Genomic DNA, 16,648 nt, shown 5'->3' with positions numbered 1-16,648 from the left:
AACCGGAACCCCCACCCCCGCTAGCACTACCAGACCAGGTATTTCTGGAAATTATCCATAGTTCCCAGTCCGAAAATCTTCCGGATGAGACCAGCCAATTGATACTCCTCGACGCCCAGGACCTCTCCAAGTACGTCATCACTCTTGTTCTCCACTAATCCTTTATAGAACTCCAAGATGGAACTTCTACCGACAGCACTGCCCGACTGACCAAGGGCTGTGCGCAATGAGAGACACTCTACGTGCTAAGCGCCTTGCTTCGGTATACGCTTGATCCAGGACTGTAGCTCCGTCAAGGAAACGAGCTGCAGCAAACCGCATTCAACAAACGGCGACGACACTTGCTCACCGTTAATTATCGCTGGAGATGTCGCAGCCTCAGCACATGTCTACGCATCATCTGCCACGGCATGCAGACAAGGCTAGCAAATGGGCTAGCCTTGTCTGTGTGAGGCTAAATCTCCCTGAGAACTTCGTTAAAGGTATGCATGTCTGTGGAGTACCCAGTCACTTGCGCGTTAATTTTACGAGCAGACTGTTCCGTTGACCAGATGCACAGGAACATCGCCGTCGTAGCCGGGTGAGGGCCATTTTTAAAAAAGAGTGTTCCATATCGTAAGGCAAATATGTCATGTGTTTAGTATAAGTAGTGAAAACCAAGACAAAATAATTGCTATTCCGTCGTGTTGTGACTTCGCCCTCGACCCACGCTCAGATTGATAACAACAGCCTGCGTATTGGTGTTTATCTGAGGGCTTGGCCTCCAGATCTATGAGACCCACAAATACCGCTGTTATGACCGGACTAACACCTATAGTAACCCTAACGATTAAACAATTTTCCTGCCCCTATATAGAATCTTTTTTCATCCTACGCAGAACACTTTCCATACAATAACCATCAGAGCATCACAACAAATCACAGCACATACCCAAGGCACACAGAGCTGCGCTCGGTAGTGAAGTGAAAGCACACTATAAAAATAAAACTACTGAATAATAATAACAATAATAATAATAATAATAGTAGTAGTAGTAGTAGTAGTAGTAGTAGTAGTAGTAGTAGTAGTTCTTTCTCCTATAGGAACAAAGCCTGAAATTGTGATTACATTGACTCCAGTGCGTAACTGGTGCTTATTTCATATACTCCGAAATGTATAGAGGTAAAGACGAAGTCAGAATATAAAGACTAAAAAAATGCTGCTAAGCATTTTTTCCTGGCGTTCTATCGAATCTGCCAGCTAGCCACCTTTGTAATAATAACAATAATATTCCTTTCTACTGGAAGCACAAGGCATGAAATTTTGGGGAAGGTGGCTAGTCGATTACATTGACCCCTGTACGTAAGTAGTACTTATTTTTTCCCTGCTGTAAATAAGATCCATTTTAACAACCATTCTTCATAAAAGTAAGTATTACATTCGCGAGGATTCTTGATTACATTGTTTTGATAATATTTTTATAGAATAGGCGGCGAGCTGGCAGAAACGTTAGCACGCTGGGCTAAATGCTTAGCAGTATTTCGTCTGTCTTTACGTTCTGAGTTCATATTCCACTGAGGTCGACTTTACCTTTCATCCTTTCGAGTTCGATAAATTAAGAACTAGTTACGTACTGTAGTCGAGCTAAGTGAGTGGCCCTTTCCCCCAAAATGGTGGGGCACATTTATATGCATATGTGTGAGACTGTGCTTCTATTTATAAACGTCTGTGTATATCTAAAGAATGAAAACTAGAGTATGAAGCAGTCTTTGCTTAACTTCTGCTTTAAACGGTTTATTCGATGGAATGAAGGAATGAATAAATAAATAAATAAATAAAAACCCTGACGCCATATTGTCCTCCCCTTCAAATTGACCTTTCGCAATCATTTATTATATTACCAATATTATTGTCAATATCTTTAATAAAAAAGCAATAAATTGAAAGCAAAGAAGTAAAACTGTAATATGGCGTTGGCAGCTATTTAATTAATCCCATTGTTTCAAATTTTAACCAGCAAATGTTAACCATTTTGAAAAAAGTAAAATGCATTATCAGCGAATACAAGTAATAGTGTTTCGCTTCGTATAGAATATCATGACATATTTTAATAAAATGATTCTGGCTAATTAGTTTATTACACTCCTCATCTTACTCTTCTAATTTTAAATCTTCCGGTAGTTTGTTGTTGTTGTTGTTGTTGTTGTTGTTGCTGTTGCGACTATTTATTGCGGTTAATGTTTTGAATCAAGTTTAAATGGAAGAGGTTGTTGACTGACAGAACTGGTACAAATACAGTGATGTATTTCGGTGCATTCTGTTATATCTTGAGTTCAAATCCAGCCAGCTGCGAGTTTGTTTCTATACATCCTCCCAGAGAATCACAAATCAATTACTTGGGTCGATTTAATCGATTATATTCTTAACCCAAATTTGTAGCTTTGTGCCAAATTTATTTTAATTATGAGTTTGATCAATTATGCGTCGGTAGTGAAGCTAACAAAATACCTAAGTGTATTTAGTTATCAGTTCATTATGAATAGCATTACTGCAGGTGGTGCGTTTTAATTTCATAATTTCAGTGTTGATCATATAAATATCATTTAATAAGTGCAATTTCCGCTTCTTTTATCGTGGTCACAGAGACACGATTGTCCAAAGTAGTTAATGTCTGAACATTTAAATTTAAATATTACTAATACACAAGGCAATAACTTCTAAGTACTTTTCAGAAAGTCAAGAATGTTTTTCTATCCTTATGACTAAACCGCGTGTTTCTATAAATGTTTCTGGTATATGATTCCCACCACAAAATCAAGACATACAACAACCATTCTTCATAAAAGTAAGTATTACATTTGCGAGGATTCTTGATTACGTTGTTTTGATATTTTTTATAGAACAGGCGGCGAGCTGGCAGAAGCGTTATCGCGCCGGGCGAAATGCTTAGCAGTATTTCGTCTGTCTTTACGTTCTGAGTTCATATTCCACCGAGGTCGACTGTGTCTTTCATCCTTTCGAGATCGATAAATTAAATACCAGTTGCCAACTGGGGTCGATCTAATCGACTGGCCCCTTCTCAAAAAATTTCAGGCCTTGTGCCTACATTAGAAAGGAATACTTATTATAGAATAAAAAGGCGAGCTGGCAAAAACTTTAGCACGCCGGGCGAAATTCTTAGCGGTATTTCGTCTGCCGTTATCCTCTGAGTTCAAATTCCGCCGAGGTCGACTTTGCCTATCATCATTTCGGGGTCGATTAAATAAGTACCAATTACGCACTGGAGTCGATGTAATTGACTTAATCCGTTTGTCTGTCCTTGTTTGCCCTATCTGTGTTTACCCCCTGTGGGTAGTAAAGAAATAGATATTTCGTCTGCCGTTACGTTCTGAGTTCAAATTCCACCGAGGTCGACTTTGCCTTTCATCCTTTCGGGGTTGATAAATTAAGTACCAGTCATGCAGTGGGGTCGTTGTATTCGACTTAATTCCTTTGTCTGTCCGTGCTTCTCCCTTCTTTGTTTAGCCATATGTGGGCAATAAAGAAATATGAAACGTTAGCACGCAGGGCGAAACACTTCGCAGTATTTTGTTCTGAATCCAAATACCACCGAGGTCGACTTTTCCTTTCATCCTTTCGGGGTCGATAAATTAAGTACCAGTCTAATCGACTGCTCCCCTCCCTAAAATATCGGGCCTTGTGCCTAGAGTAGATAAGAATATTTTTATAGAATATTAGGAAAATATTTAAGTGCAAAAGTATTTGTTATTCATTTGTGACTTAAATTTAAGGAATATCTTTTTTAGTTACAGAAGAATTAGAGGTAAAATGAAATAGGAACACGATTAATCAAAAGTCTTTATTTTATGAAAATGTTGAACAAGTTCATGAGATTCCAATCAACTGACTTTACGGTAAAACCTTAGCTCTTTTAAACTAAAAACGCGGAGTGATATAAAGGGGATTCTATCCCTAAATGTAAAGTGTTATCTGAACGAGAACAAAATTCTGTTTTAATTTTAATTTTCAAACTAAAACATTGACTCCTCAGAAGAATTGTCTTGTTTAAGCCTTAGAGAACTTACGCCTCAATCAGACAAAATTCTAACTCCTTACATTTACGTAGATTGCCACACGTCAGAATGCTAGCTCGACGAAGAGTAGACTCGTTTGCCATGCAGAAAAACAAATCTTTGTATAAATCTTTATACAAGAATTCGTGACAATTTTTTCTAAGCAAAACAGACTTTCACTAGAACGCATACACAGCTAATTTGTTTCTTGCAGTAGCTAGTGCAAAGATGATAGGAACTTCAAGCAAATATTCACCCACAATATTGTCACATGAGACGTTTACATTTCAAATTATCCGATTATCGTTGGTCGAAACGAAACATTATATTACGCTTATAGTTTAACTATACAAAGTGTGGTTGCTGAAGAAGCAAACCATTATCACACTTGTAGTATATGATACTCGCATACATACGTAAATACATACATATATATGCACAAATGCACACACGCACACACATACACATATATGCATATATATATATATATATATATATATATATTATATATATATATATATATATATATATATACTTACATATACATGCATATTAACATACATCCATGCGTAAACCATTCATAAATATGCAAATATATAAATATATATATACACATACATATACCTATACACACACGCGCAAACTCTCACACACATATAAATACATGCATACATACCTACAACCATACATTATGTATAATACACACACGTGCAATTGTATTTTGATATGTATAGACGTGACACACTATTTCAACTTCTTTTCTAATCTTATTATACTTAATTACTTCTTAATGATATCTACCACCATAATTGATTTCCTTGCCTAGACTCGTAAATAAATAATACCGCTGTCATTTATAGCTTATATTTTTAATCAAATATATATCTTCTAGTCTTTTTTCCTGTCTGACACCAAATACTCTTCAAAATATTTAATGTCATATACACTTTTTACGCTAATTTGTTGATGGAATTTGTTGCTACTATTTATGTATTGTAGGCTCCCCATCGGTTTTTCTTGGAATTTCAGCAAACACATCATATTCTGAAGTTTTGTCTTTGCCTGATGTATTAATGATGTGATGATGAAAACCCCCACCTCACGGGTCCCCAGTTTGTGGAGAGGATAATGGCCTGTAGATATGCGGGTTAGCTGCGAATACTCGAAAAGTCTTCCTGGACAAAATCACGTGTTTACTTTTGGCAGGACATAGCGCTCGTCACGTTAAGAGGGAAATCTTGTAATCTGCAAAGAGCGAAAATGCCTCTGTTATTGGAAAGCATGATTTTAGTAGGGAATGAAATACAAAGCATACTTTGTCTTTGGATCCCTTCCGGTTTCGTAGAACAAATTGCGCTTTTATGGACCTTGGTCTGAAAAACCAATCAGTTTGACTGACACTGCAATTGTCTACAGGACCTAGGCCCATAAACAAGTAATTAGCAATCGAAAGACTTCCGGGACTCGCATTAACTACAGAAGCACATCTCGCATCGCTCGTAGAGCGGTTAAACAAGGAGCTCTAGACCCGGTTTTAGTTCAGTGTTAAAGAAAAAGAACAGAGTCAGAGAGAAACACAACATAAATTTCTGAAGCGCAAGTAATTTGTTGCTTCAGCCATCAAACGCAAATACACACACACACACACACACACACACACACATATATATATATATATATGTGTGTGTGTACAACCTTCAACAAAGTAACAGTCAAGTATACAACTTTAAGAGACACATATCAGTATATAAACACACGTTCACATATGCATACACATGTACACACACAGACACGACAACACACTTACCTAAATACTCACGTACATACATGCATACATGCATACATACATACCTACATACGTACACACGCACATATGTACATATACATCATGAACTAACTGTTACTTTCTGAGATGCAGCACGGAATTTTGGTAGTGATCATGTCGCGGTGTCAAAGCGACGAAAATATTTTGGCAAATTAAATTTAAATGTGGAATTGAATGTAACGGTTTTTGTATTTTTAAATAGCTTAGAAACACCTTCCACGCTACAATAAATATAATCATAAAATATAAATTATATAAAATAAATATTTGCATGAGATCGCTTCAATCAGTACTAAAACATAAAAATGTAGGATGTCAAATGTACACAGTATAGGCGAAGGAGTGGCTGTGTGGTAAGTAGCTTGCTAACCAACCACATGGTCCCGGGTTCAGTCCCACTGCGTGGCATCTTGGGCAAGTGTCTTCTGCTATAGCCCCGGGCCGACCAATGCCTTGTGAGTGGATTTGGTAGACGGAAACTGAAAGAAGCCTGTCGTATATATGTATATATGTGTGTGTGCTTGTGTGTCTGCTGTGTTTGTCCCCCTAGCATTGCTTGACAACCGATGCTGGTGTGTTCATGTCCCCGTCACCTAGCGGTTCGGCAAAAGAGACCGATAGAATAAGTACTGGGCTTACAAAGAATATGTCCCGGGGTCGATTTGATCGACTAAAAGCAGTGCTCCAGCATGGCTGCAGTCAAAATGACTGAAACAATTAAAAGAGTAAAAGAGAGAGTCAATGCATTACAATGTTATAAATATTCTTTTCTACTCTAAGCGGTGGAAGGGGCCAGTCGATTAGATCGGCCCCGGTACGCAACTGGTACTTAATCTGCCCGAAATTTGTGGGGAGGGGATATGTCGATTAGATCGACCTCAGTATGCAACTGGTACTTAATTCATCAATCCGAAAGAATGAAAGGCAAAGTCGACCTCGGCGGAATTTGAACTCAGAACGTAAAGACAGACGAAATACGACGAAGCGTTTCGTCCTGCGTGCTAACATTTCTGCCAGCTCGCCGCCTTACAAAATTATAAATATTAAAACATGAATGAGTATCTAAAGAAATGAATACTTAAACATTCACTTTTTGAAGACATGGCTTATCTGTTGATATACATCTGTAAAAAATATTTGGTATTATTTTTTCACTATTGCATATGATTCATTTGTTAATAGGAGCTACACATTTGTAATAATATGTGCAAATATAACCTTACTTATACATACATACAAGCCCACACTATCACATAGACACTTATACACACAAATATACATAAAATTCTATAAATCGAAGTCGTATGTATACTACGGCCGTTTCAGGAAAGGTATTTGAGAATGGGTGAACTAGTTGTACCCATCTCGTGTATATACATTTCCTTCATAAGAGATTATATGGTAAGTTTAAAAAAAGTTTTTTAAATTTTTATGAAATATCAAAGGGCTTCATACTTTAGCTCTAACGAGCGCTAACTTTTCTTCTGTATAGAAAATTCATTTCTACTTTCTTCTTCTGATATATATATATATATATATATAATATATATATATATAGCTACTCAACCTTTATCGCTAGGAAATAGGAGCTAGTAACATTGATGTCTAGGAACATATGTATATATATATATACAGAATGTGGAGCGGGTGTAATCTAATTCAGCTAAAAATTAACAATTTATTTCGGTGACAGGATGGGGCGAAAGTCTGAATGGTGGCGACTTGTAATATTTCGAATTTTTTATCTATTAGTGTAACATATCATTAGAGAAAATTGAAAGAGAGAATAATGGATGAAAAGTGAATTTTTTTGTCAAAAATTTAAAATATAAAATCAAATTTACGAAAGAAATTATAAGCAAGAAATATTTTAGAAAGAATAACGTAAATACTATGAAGGAAAATATTGTTTAAAAAAAACTTGAAAAGAAAAACACTTTCCTTTCGATTACGAGAAATGCTTATATATTTCTTTTTCAATTTTGGATTATATTCACAAAATCACATAAAACATGTGACATGTACATATTTTCTTTGATATAATTTTTCCTTCTATCATAAACTAATCCTGTACTTTTTCATCTCTTGCATTACGCCTTTAGTAGGATATTTTGTGGAATTGAATTATTCATGTTCTCTTCAAAATGTTATTGGAATCGAATCATTGAAACAGAATTGATGCATAGATTTGGTTTAAAAAGGTCTTTGAACCTCAAAGTACGTATTATACGTATTGATTTTATTATATGTATCACACATGCACACAGAAACACACACACACACACGCACGCACATACACTCACATAAGTACGCATACATATATTAAATAAATCATATTTTAAATTCCTCAACATTTTGTAGCAATGATTGTATCAGAGGTCATGTTCGTAACTTTTGACATGCATCTAAGCGCAACACATGATAAAGCATCCATCAATGAATTTTTGTATATCTTCAAACACAACTCCAATGGAGTTGTTGAAAAATGATTTAGAAGTCTTCACCCTACCATAATAGATTACATATGGGGATGGATGAAAGACTCTTTTGTTATAATTGCTTCAAGGAAAACATGACGACAAGCCGAATTGTTGATGTATATATATCTGGAAAAATATTTGGTATTATTTATTCACTATTGCACATGATTCATTTGTTAATAGGAGTACAAATTTGTAATAATATTGTTTGATTATCTGTCTGAACTTTTAATACGGGATATCTTATATGTTGCTCTTACATGATCAGTCTTGTAGCTCCAATTAGCAAATGAAAATTGTGTGATAGTGAATAATAATACTAAACATTTTTCCCATGCCCAATTTTGATATTCGACAAAAGAAACTAATAGAACCAGTTCTAGGCTTAAAAGAAGAAGTACTGTGATCAATTTGTTCAAATAAAGCCATCAATATATTGCTGTAGCCTGGTTGAGGCAGAGCGAAATTTAATTTTAATTATAATATTACATCTCTGAAGAGCTCAAACCATTTTTCGGCTTTAGAATTATTGTATTTATGATCACCTTTTCCATTCAATCAAATCTTTTTTTCTTTATTCAATACTCTGCTACAAATATTTCCTAGAATTTCCAAGTCTCAGGCATATCCCACAAGAATACAACATCAACAGATTTAGAATACTGGAATAAACAGTTGCGCTTCAAGTGGATGCAGCTTGGATTTTAAACCAATGTGCAATACACATACGCCCACACCCACACACATACACGGACGAATGCGCACGTACACACACACATAGTTGAACACTGGTGTCGATGTAATCGACTTACACCACCACCCACCACCAAATAGCTGGGCTTATGCTAAAAACTGAAACCAATATCACATGGTTAATTAGTTATATGTAAGCAAACATTTCTTATATTTACAAATATGTAGATGAGCCTGAAAAGTATGTACACATTAAAATACACACGCACAAATGCAAATGTAAACAAGCGTAGCTGCAGGGAGAGAACCTTGCTTTCCAACGATGTGGTGTGGAGTTCAGTCCCACTGTACAGCACCCTACTATAGGCCCGGGATGTTCAAAGCTTTGTGAGTAGATTTGGTACAGAGAAACTAAAAGAAGCCGGTTCTATATACGTGTGTGTATGTATGTATATATGTGCTTATGCATGTATTTGCATGTATGTGACTCTGGGTTTGTGTTATATTTGCCTCACCATCACCATCACCGCTTGACAATCGGTGTTTGTGTGCTTATGTCAACATAACTCAGCGATTCGACAAAAGAAACTATTAGAACAAGTTCTAGGCTTAAAAGAACTACTGTGATCAATTTGTTCAAATAAACCCATCAATGTGCTACCGCAGCCTGGATGAAGCAGAGCGGGATTTAATTTTAATTGTAAAATTACATCTCTGAAGAATTCAAACAATTTTTTCGGCTTTAGAATTATTGTTTTTATGCTCATCTTTTCTATTAAATCAAATCTTTTTTTCATTCATTCAATATTTTCGTCATGTTGTCAAATATTTGAAATTACTATAGAGGAGCAGAGCAAAATTGGTAACTGGGGAAAAATAAGTAATTACCAATTTCTCATTATTTCCTTTATCTGTTTAAAACCATTACATTGCAAGTATTGCGTCACCATTTTGTAATGTTGCATCGTCTTTGGGAGTAATCATTGGTCACCATAGTTGTTGCAGTTGGGAGTTTGGGACGTAGACAATAACAAGTACTTTTTTATGCAAGAAATATTTCCTGAAATTTGACCCTGTTGTAATTGACATTACTAATGAAATATCTAGAAAATTGTTTGTGTTTAACTATCAATATTCCTTTCTCTGTTGGACTTCACTTCAATGTTTTCCCACATTAATGTTAAATTTTATAATTTTCAATTTTAGAAAAATTGTCTAAACTGGGGCAAAATGAGTATTGTCTATTTCATTAACTTCTCTTTAACTGCATTGTGCATAAATGTATCAGGAAGAGAGCCATATAGAATTCTGTTTTAAGCACCCCACATACCCCCTCATAACATTCCTATTTTTGGGAATTTTCGGGAATCTTTTGCGAATTTGTAATGTACACACAGACATTCATACTATTATGAAAAACAAAACAAAAAATTGGTTGGATATGTTTTTTAAGAGTTGTTTAGCTGTTATTTTTAGCTCATCTCATGATCACATTATACTCTCCTCATTTGTTTGTCACTTACACGTATTGATGTTTTTCAATATTTTTCTCCCCATAGGCACATTAACTTGTCTTATTGCTGAGATTTAAGCCACACTTTGGACTGTTTGTATTTTAAACTATGATTTAATTTTTTTATTTAAATTCGAAAAATCAAAAAAAAAAAAATATTTTCATAGTCGTATGAATTTCCGTGCGTAGAACACAAAGTCGCAAAATATTTTTCAGAATTCAAAAAAAAAAAAAACCCAAAAAAGTTAACTTGATCGCCAAAGATCTAAATACCTATTTCTTTACTACCCACAAAGGACTGAACACAGAGAGGACAAACAAGGACAGACAAACGGATTAAGTCGATCTCATCGACCCCAGTGCGTAGCTGGTACTTATTTAATCGACCCCGAAAGGATGAAAGGCAAAGTCGACCTCGGCGGAATTTGAACTCAGAACGTAACGGCAGACGAAATACGGCTACGCATTTCGCCCAGCGTGCTAACGTTTCTGCCAGCTCGCCGCCTTCGCCAAAGATCTAAATTCCACGGCGCAGCTACATTCACATCTACATATAATAATTCGGGCGCGGGACCATTAGCACGAAATAGGTCCAAATGGTGGCATCAGTAAATAGAGTACATGCTACCCTCAGCAACACCCATGCCTTCTTGTTGCATCTACAAATACATAGTGTGTGGCTAAAGCAGGTCATCACATTATAAATAACACTGACTGCGCTATGTCGCCAAAAGTAGCAATAATTTAATACGCGACTACAAACAACACCACTGTAGCTGTTACATCCTGTCTGTTCAAAAACCACATTAAAGAGGTATGATAACACAGTTACAACAAAGCATGCAGGGGAACACCTCCTTTGATTCTCTAATCGCGTGTTGGTGAAGCGCTGAGGACGTAAAACTCTACTAATTCCATAATGCAGCGCAACAGCCGCCTTACCGCTCTTTCGGGCGATCCTTTTCACGTGACGTTATTCAGTAGTAATAGCTATCTATATGAATGGCCAAGAGAAAAGTCGATGCTGAAAACAGGGCCTTTCAAATCCAGTGGGAAATCGAGTAGATAAATGCACAAACATATGTTTTTGATTTGTATTGTTAAACCGTTAAACCAGCTCAGCTCTAATTTAATATATCGAGAGTTGATTGTGCACGTTAACTATAAAAATTGACCTCTTGAAATGTAAAGGGTTTCACACGGGTTAAAATTTTTAATTGATACAAACAATATAATTTCAGGGTAACATAGTATGAGTAAGATAAATTATTCGTATTCTGTCAGGGTTTTCTAGCGTCAGTGTCATTATCAATAAAATGTAATATGATGCTGAATTAATATGAACCGATTTGAAAGATGTAGTATTTATATATATATATATATATATATATATATTATAATTGCTAAATCTTGTCGGACGATCAAGGGAACTGCAATGTCACTGTCTTGTAAAGTAGAAGGATATTTAACAGACACCTGTGCTTTTTAATATAATATTATTGTAGAATTAGTGTGAATCACTGAGTGACAAAACTGTCACATTGAACTACAGCTAGAGTACATCCGAAGGGCTTCTGTATAATTTCTATCTACACAATTTCATTTATATTACAACATATTATATTATATTTGAAAGTTATACAAACTTTTATAAGATTATATACATCTATTCTAATACCGACTTAGATATTTTCGTTTCCAAAATTCCCCGCGAGAGGGAGAGGGGGGAGGGAAAGAGGAGGAGGAGGAGGACACATAGAGGACAAGCATAAGAATAGAAGATTTAGATTGCAGATTTAGACACGTTAATTGAAATTCAGTTTTGTAGATATTCTGAGGTATGCATAAATAAGCAACATGTCCAAACTTAATAGACACTGACAACACTTACAAAGTCTTTTAGTAGAATTACAATTAGATTTATTACAGGAAAGTAAATTAATTTTAATTCTACAGGGAGAAAGAGATGATAGAATTGTCATGCTAATTTGTGGATGAACTAAAAGATTGAGCCACATTTTAACATTACAGATAACTTAATAATGAGCGGTGAGTGACAAAATGCTTCTTGGGTTATTTCGTTTTGTCCCTCAAACTTCTCACACCAAATCTGATCAACGTCGATATTATCTCACAAGTTAACCCCCACCCCCACCCATATTCTAAATGTGTGACGTAGGATCACGACTTCAGATAAGTAATATCATAATTATGTTGTGGAAATATAAAATTAATATAGTTAAGTTGTTGCGTAAATAGTATTAGCTAGTAGACGTATATGAGTTTTCGATTGCATTGAAACAATGAACTCCGAAATTATGGGGATGATATCTTCCCTAATGATATTTCCTCATCTTTACTGAGTTGAAACGAAATTTTGCGCGTCTTTATATTCTGAGTTTAAATTCCGCCAAGGTTGATATTGCCCTTCATCTTTTCAAGGTCGATAAAATAAGTACCAGTCGAGGACTGAAGTTGATACAATTAATTTTCCTATCCCCATCAAATCGATTTTCCTTTCCCTGTGCCGAAACTGGAATCCAATTATTATTATTATTATCATCATCATCATCATCCTCATCAGCATTATTATTATTATTATTATTATTATTATTATTATTATTATTATTATTATTATTATTATTATCATTATCATTATCATTATCATTATTATTATTATTATTATTACTATTACTATTATTATTATTATTATTATTATTATTATTAACATCATTATTATTATCCCAACACATGGCTATGATGATTCACCACTATTTCTGCTCGTTATCAGAGATGTACCTATCGTCAGCCACAAAGGGACATGATCAACTGATTAAGGTCAAACAGCTGGCTTCACTTCTTCCTCGTCTTTCTCTCAGAAAGAGAGAATGAACTAAACAAAAGAGGAGAGGACATGTGGGATGGAGAGTCGCTGAAGTGGTCACAGGATGTGATGAAAACTTTCAGACAAAGGACACTAAACTAAGAATAATAATATAGCTGGAGTGAAGAACGAGTATATAGTGCGTGCGGCCCTTTGGCAAAAAAAAGACGAACATCCCCAAATATGACAATACTTCCTAGAATATTTTTCTTTTCAGCCACTTACTCACAAGCATTTTCCTTTTTCATTTTTCAGAACGGATTTTCTGCAAACCATTTTGGATTCTTATGATAGCAGTATTTCACCAAACTTCGACAACAGTAAGTTTTTTAAAAAATCTAAGCCTAATTTTACTTCAGTATTCCTCACCAACGTCTCTCTTTCACACACAAAAATTAATTAAATTTTACAGCCACACAAGCAAAACGAATGAAAATGGAATAGCAATAGACTCAAAACCTTTATAAAGATATTTCCAATAGCGTAATTGAAGAAAATTATGAGTTCCGAATGTAACTGAAACCGCATCAAGATTCCATACAGGGAAGTGTTTCACACTTGTTTAACAGTGTCCATTAGAGTGACTAAAACTGAATTTCTTCTCCTCGGTAAGGACAACATGATTCGAATGTATTCAAGTGTAATTCTTATGTTTGCATCAGTTTATTTCTCTAAAGTATTTATATTAGGAAAACGAAGCTATTGCATTAACATTGAATGTCAACAATTTCACTAAAGTCTTCAATAATGCGTGAGCTCAAAATATAAACATATATCAGAGAAATATGCGTTAAAATGGTGGGTATCAGTCGCAGTTATCTGGGCTCCGTGAACTTATCAGCTAAAAGACCACCTCTCATTAGTGTTTCATGCAATAAAATGGCATTTACTCGATCGATTTTCTCAGAACAAGAGAATAACAAATTATTTTTGAAAGTAAAATATTAATAATTAATTTCACAATTCATTGATGATCTAATTACAACTGTCTCGTTTAATTAATTTTTCAAACATGATTGAAGTGATCTGATATTATTAGATTTTTCTTTTTTAAATTCTGATAGACACTTAACAGCATTTTTAGCTCATCTTGTTTAACGGCTGAGCGAATTAACAATTTTTTGCGTGCATGTATGTATTGATGAATGTATGTTTACATAAAAATGTTTGTATACATAAAAGTGTATGTATGGACTGTTGGGTGGATGAGAAACTAGAATGTTAGTGTTATTGCTCTGTATCCACGATTTGCCACTGATCTTGCAAACTTATAACGAAGTATGTAAGATTTTATCATAAGTCGGGATCATTGCGTATGTCTGTGTTCCTAGGTTTAACATTTGCCCTTCTATAATTCTTTTTTAACATAGGCGCAGGAGTGGCTGTGTGGTAAGTAGCTTGTTTACCAATCACATGGTTCTGAGTTTATTCCCACTGCGTGGTACCTTGGGCAAATGTCTTCTTCTATAGCCTCGGGTCGACCAAAGCCTTGTGAGTGGATTTGACAGACGGAAACTAAAGAAGCCCGTCGTTTATATATGTATATAAAGAAGTATCTGTGTGTATACTATATTTGTGTGTCTCTGTTTGTCCACCCCCACTCACACACACACACAACATAGCTTGACAACCGATGATGGTGTGTTTACGTTCCCGTAACTTAGCGGTTCGGCAAAAGAGACCGATAGAATAAGTATTAGGCTTCCAAAGAATAAGTCCTGGGGTCCATTTGCTTGACTAAAGGCAGTGCTCCAGTATGGCCGCAGTCAAATGGCTGAAACAATTAAAAGAGTTAAAGAGTAAAATAAAATGTAATTAAAACCAATTTGGCTGTCATTGCTATCTCTGCGAGTGATCAAGTAGGAGCCCATCCTTGGTTCGATGTCTGGAAGGTTGACAGTATAGAGGGACGAGAAATACTTTCCCGGGCAGCTAGATGGCAGTTCCATTCTATATTGTAATTTCTTGGTACCATCCAAAAGGATAATCATCAACACCCGACATAATAGGTTGCAAAGATGACAACGATATATTCTGGCATTTTGGTTTCAACGTCTGATCGCTTGAATGATGTAATGGCTTTGAAGTATCTTTGATCTCAATCCGTTGATCTATGATCGCCTTAGTAAGTCAAGGAACATCTCAGTTAATTGTGGATCAGAGAAGTAACACCATTAGAAACTGAAGTAATATACTGAGAGTCTAAGTGTGTGTTGTTAACGTGTGCGCGTCCGTGTGTGTGTGTGTGTGTGTGTGTGTGTAGGTATATATAAATGTTGGTATATATTTATATATGTGCGTATGTATACAGAACACATGTAGTAACGAATGTTATATATGTGTGTATGTATATAGAACGCATGTAGCAACTGATGTTATATGTGTACGGATGTATCTAGAAAGCATGAGAGTGTATGTATATAGATCGCAAATAGAATGTTATATATGTTCCTTTATAATAATAGCAATAATGCGCTTCGACCCGACCGCACAATATGTTAGGTTTTGTTGTAAAACTATGAGGAAGTCAAATCTCCGTAGCTGAAAGGTTTATAAAATAAACTTCTTCAAAATTATCTACACTACAAATTGCGATGGTATTGTAAATTATGTTATGTTTTGTGTGTGTGTGCGTGTGTGTGTGTGCGTGTGTGTGTGCGTGTGTGTGTGTGCGTGTGTGTGTGCGTGTTTGTATACTATATACCGGTATATATATATACATATATATATATCCTCAACCAAAACTTTCCGACCAATGGGAACCTGAAACTCTAAGTAACATTTTCTGTGATGTCTTTGAATAGATAGATAGATATAGATATAGATATAGATACAGACAGATATATATATATATATATATATATATATATATATATATATATATATATATATATATGTGTGTGTGTGTGTGTGGTGTGTGTATGTGTGTGTGTGTGTGTGTGTGTGTGTGTGTGTGTGTGTGTGTGTGATTGTGTGTGTGTATATATCTATTTGTATGTATATATGTATGTATATACATTCACACATGCATACATGCATGCAGATATACATATATGAGATTGTTTGTGTGAGTGTGTGTGTGTGTGTGTGTGTGTTAAATTGTTCAGTGGCCCAGCCCAATAGCATTTAAGCAAATTGGAATATATTCAGATAGCAATAGTACATATGAAACGTACAACGAAAACAAGCAAATAAATAAT

The 16,648-nt window shown here is 35.3% G+C and overlaps 1 protein-coding gene across 1 annotated transcript in view; it reads left to right on the top strand.

The window, feature by feature from the left end:
- The window catches only part of LOC115218269 (glycine receptor subunit alpha-2-like), a 602,367-nt gene that overhangs the window by 383,869 nt on the left and 201,850 nt on the right, over positions 1-16,648 (top strand). The window contains exon 4 of the mRNA XM_029788018.2: positions 13,704-13,768. Within this exon, the coding sequence (XP_029643878.2) occupies positions 13,704-13,768 (65 nt within the window). The remainder of the gene's footprint in view (positions 1-13,703; positions 13,769-16,648) is intronic.

This window comes from Octopus sinensis, linkage group LG13, assembly GCF_006345805.1.
Source record: "Octopus sinensis linkage group LG13, ASM634580v1, whole genome shotgun sequence".
NCBI classification, from domain to species: Eukaryota; Metazoa; Mollusca; class Cephalopoda; order Octopoda; family Octopodidae; genus Octopus; species Octopus sinensis.
This window is presented reverse-complemented; position numbering and strand designations above follow the sequence as displayed.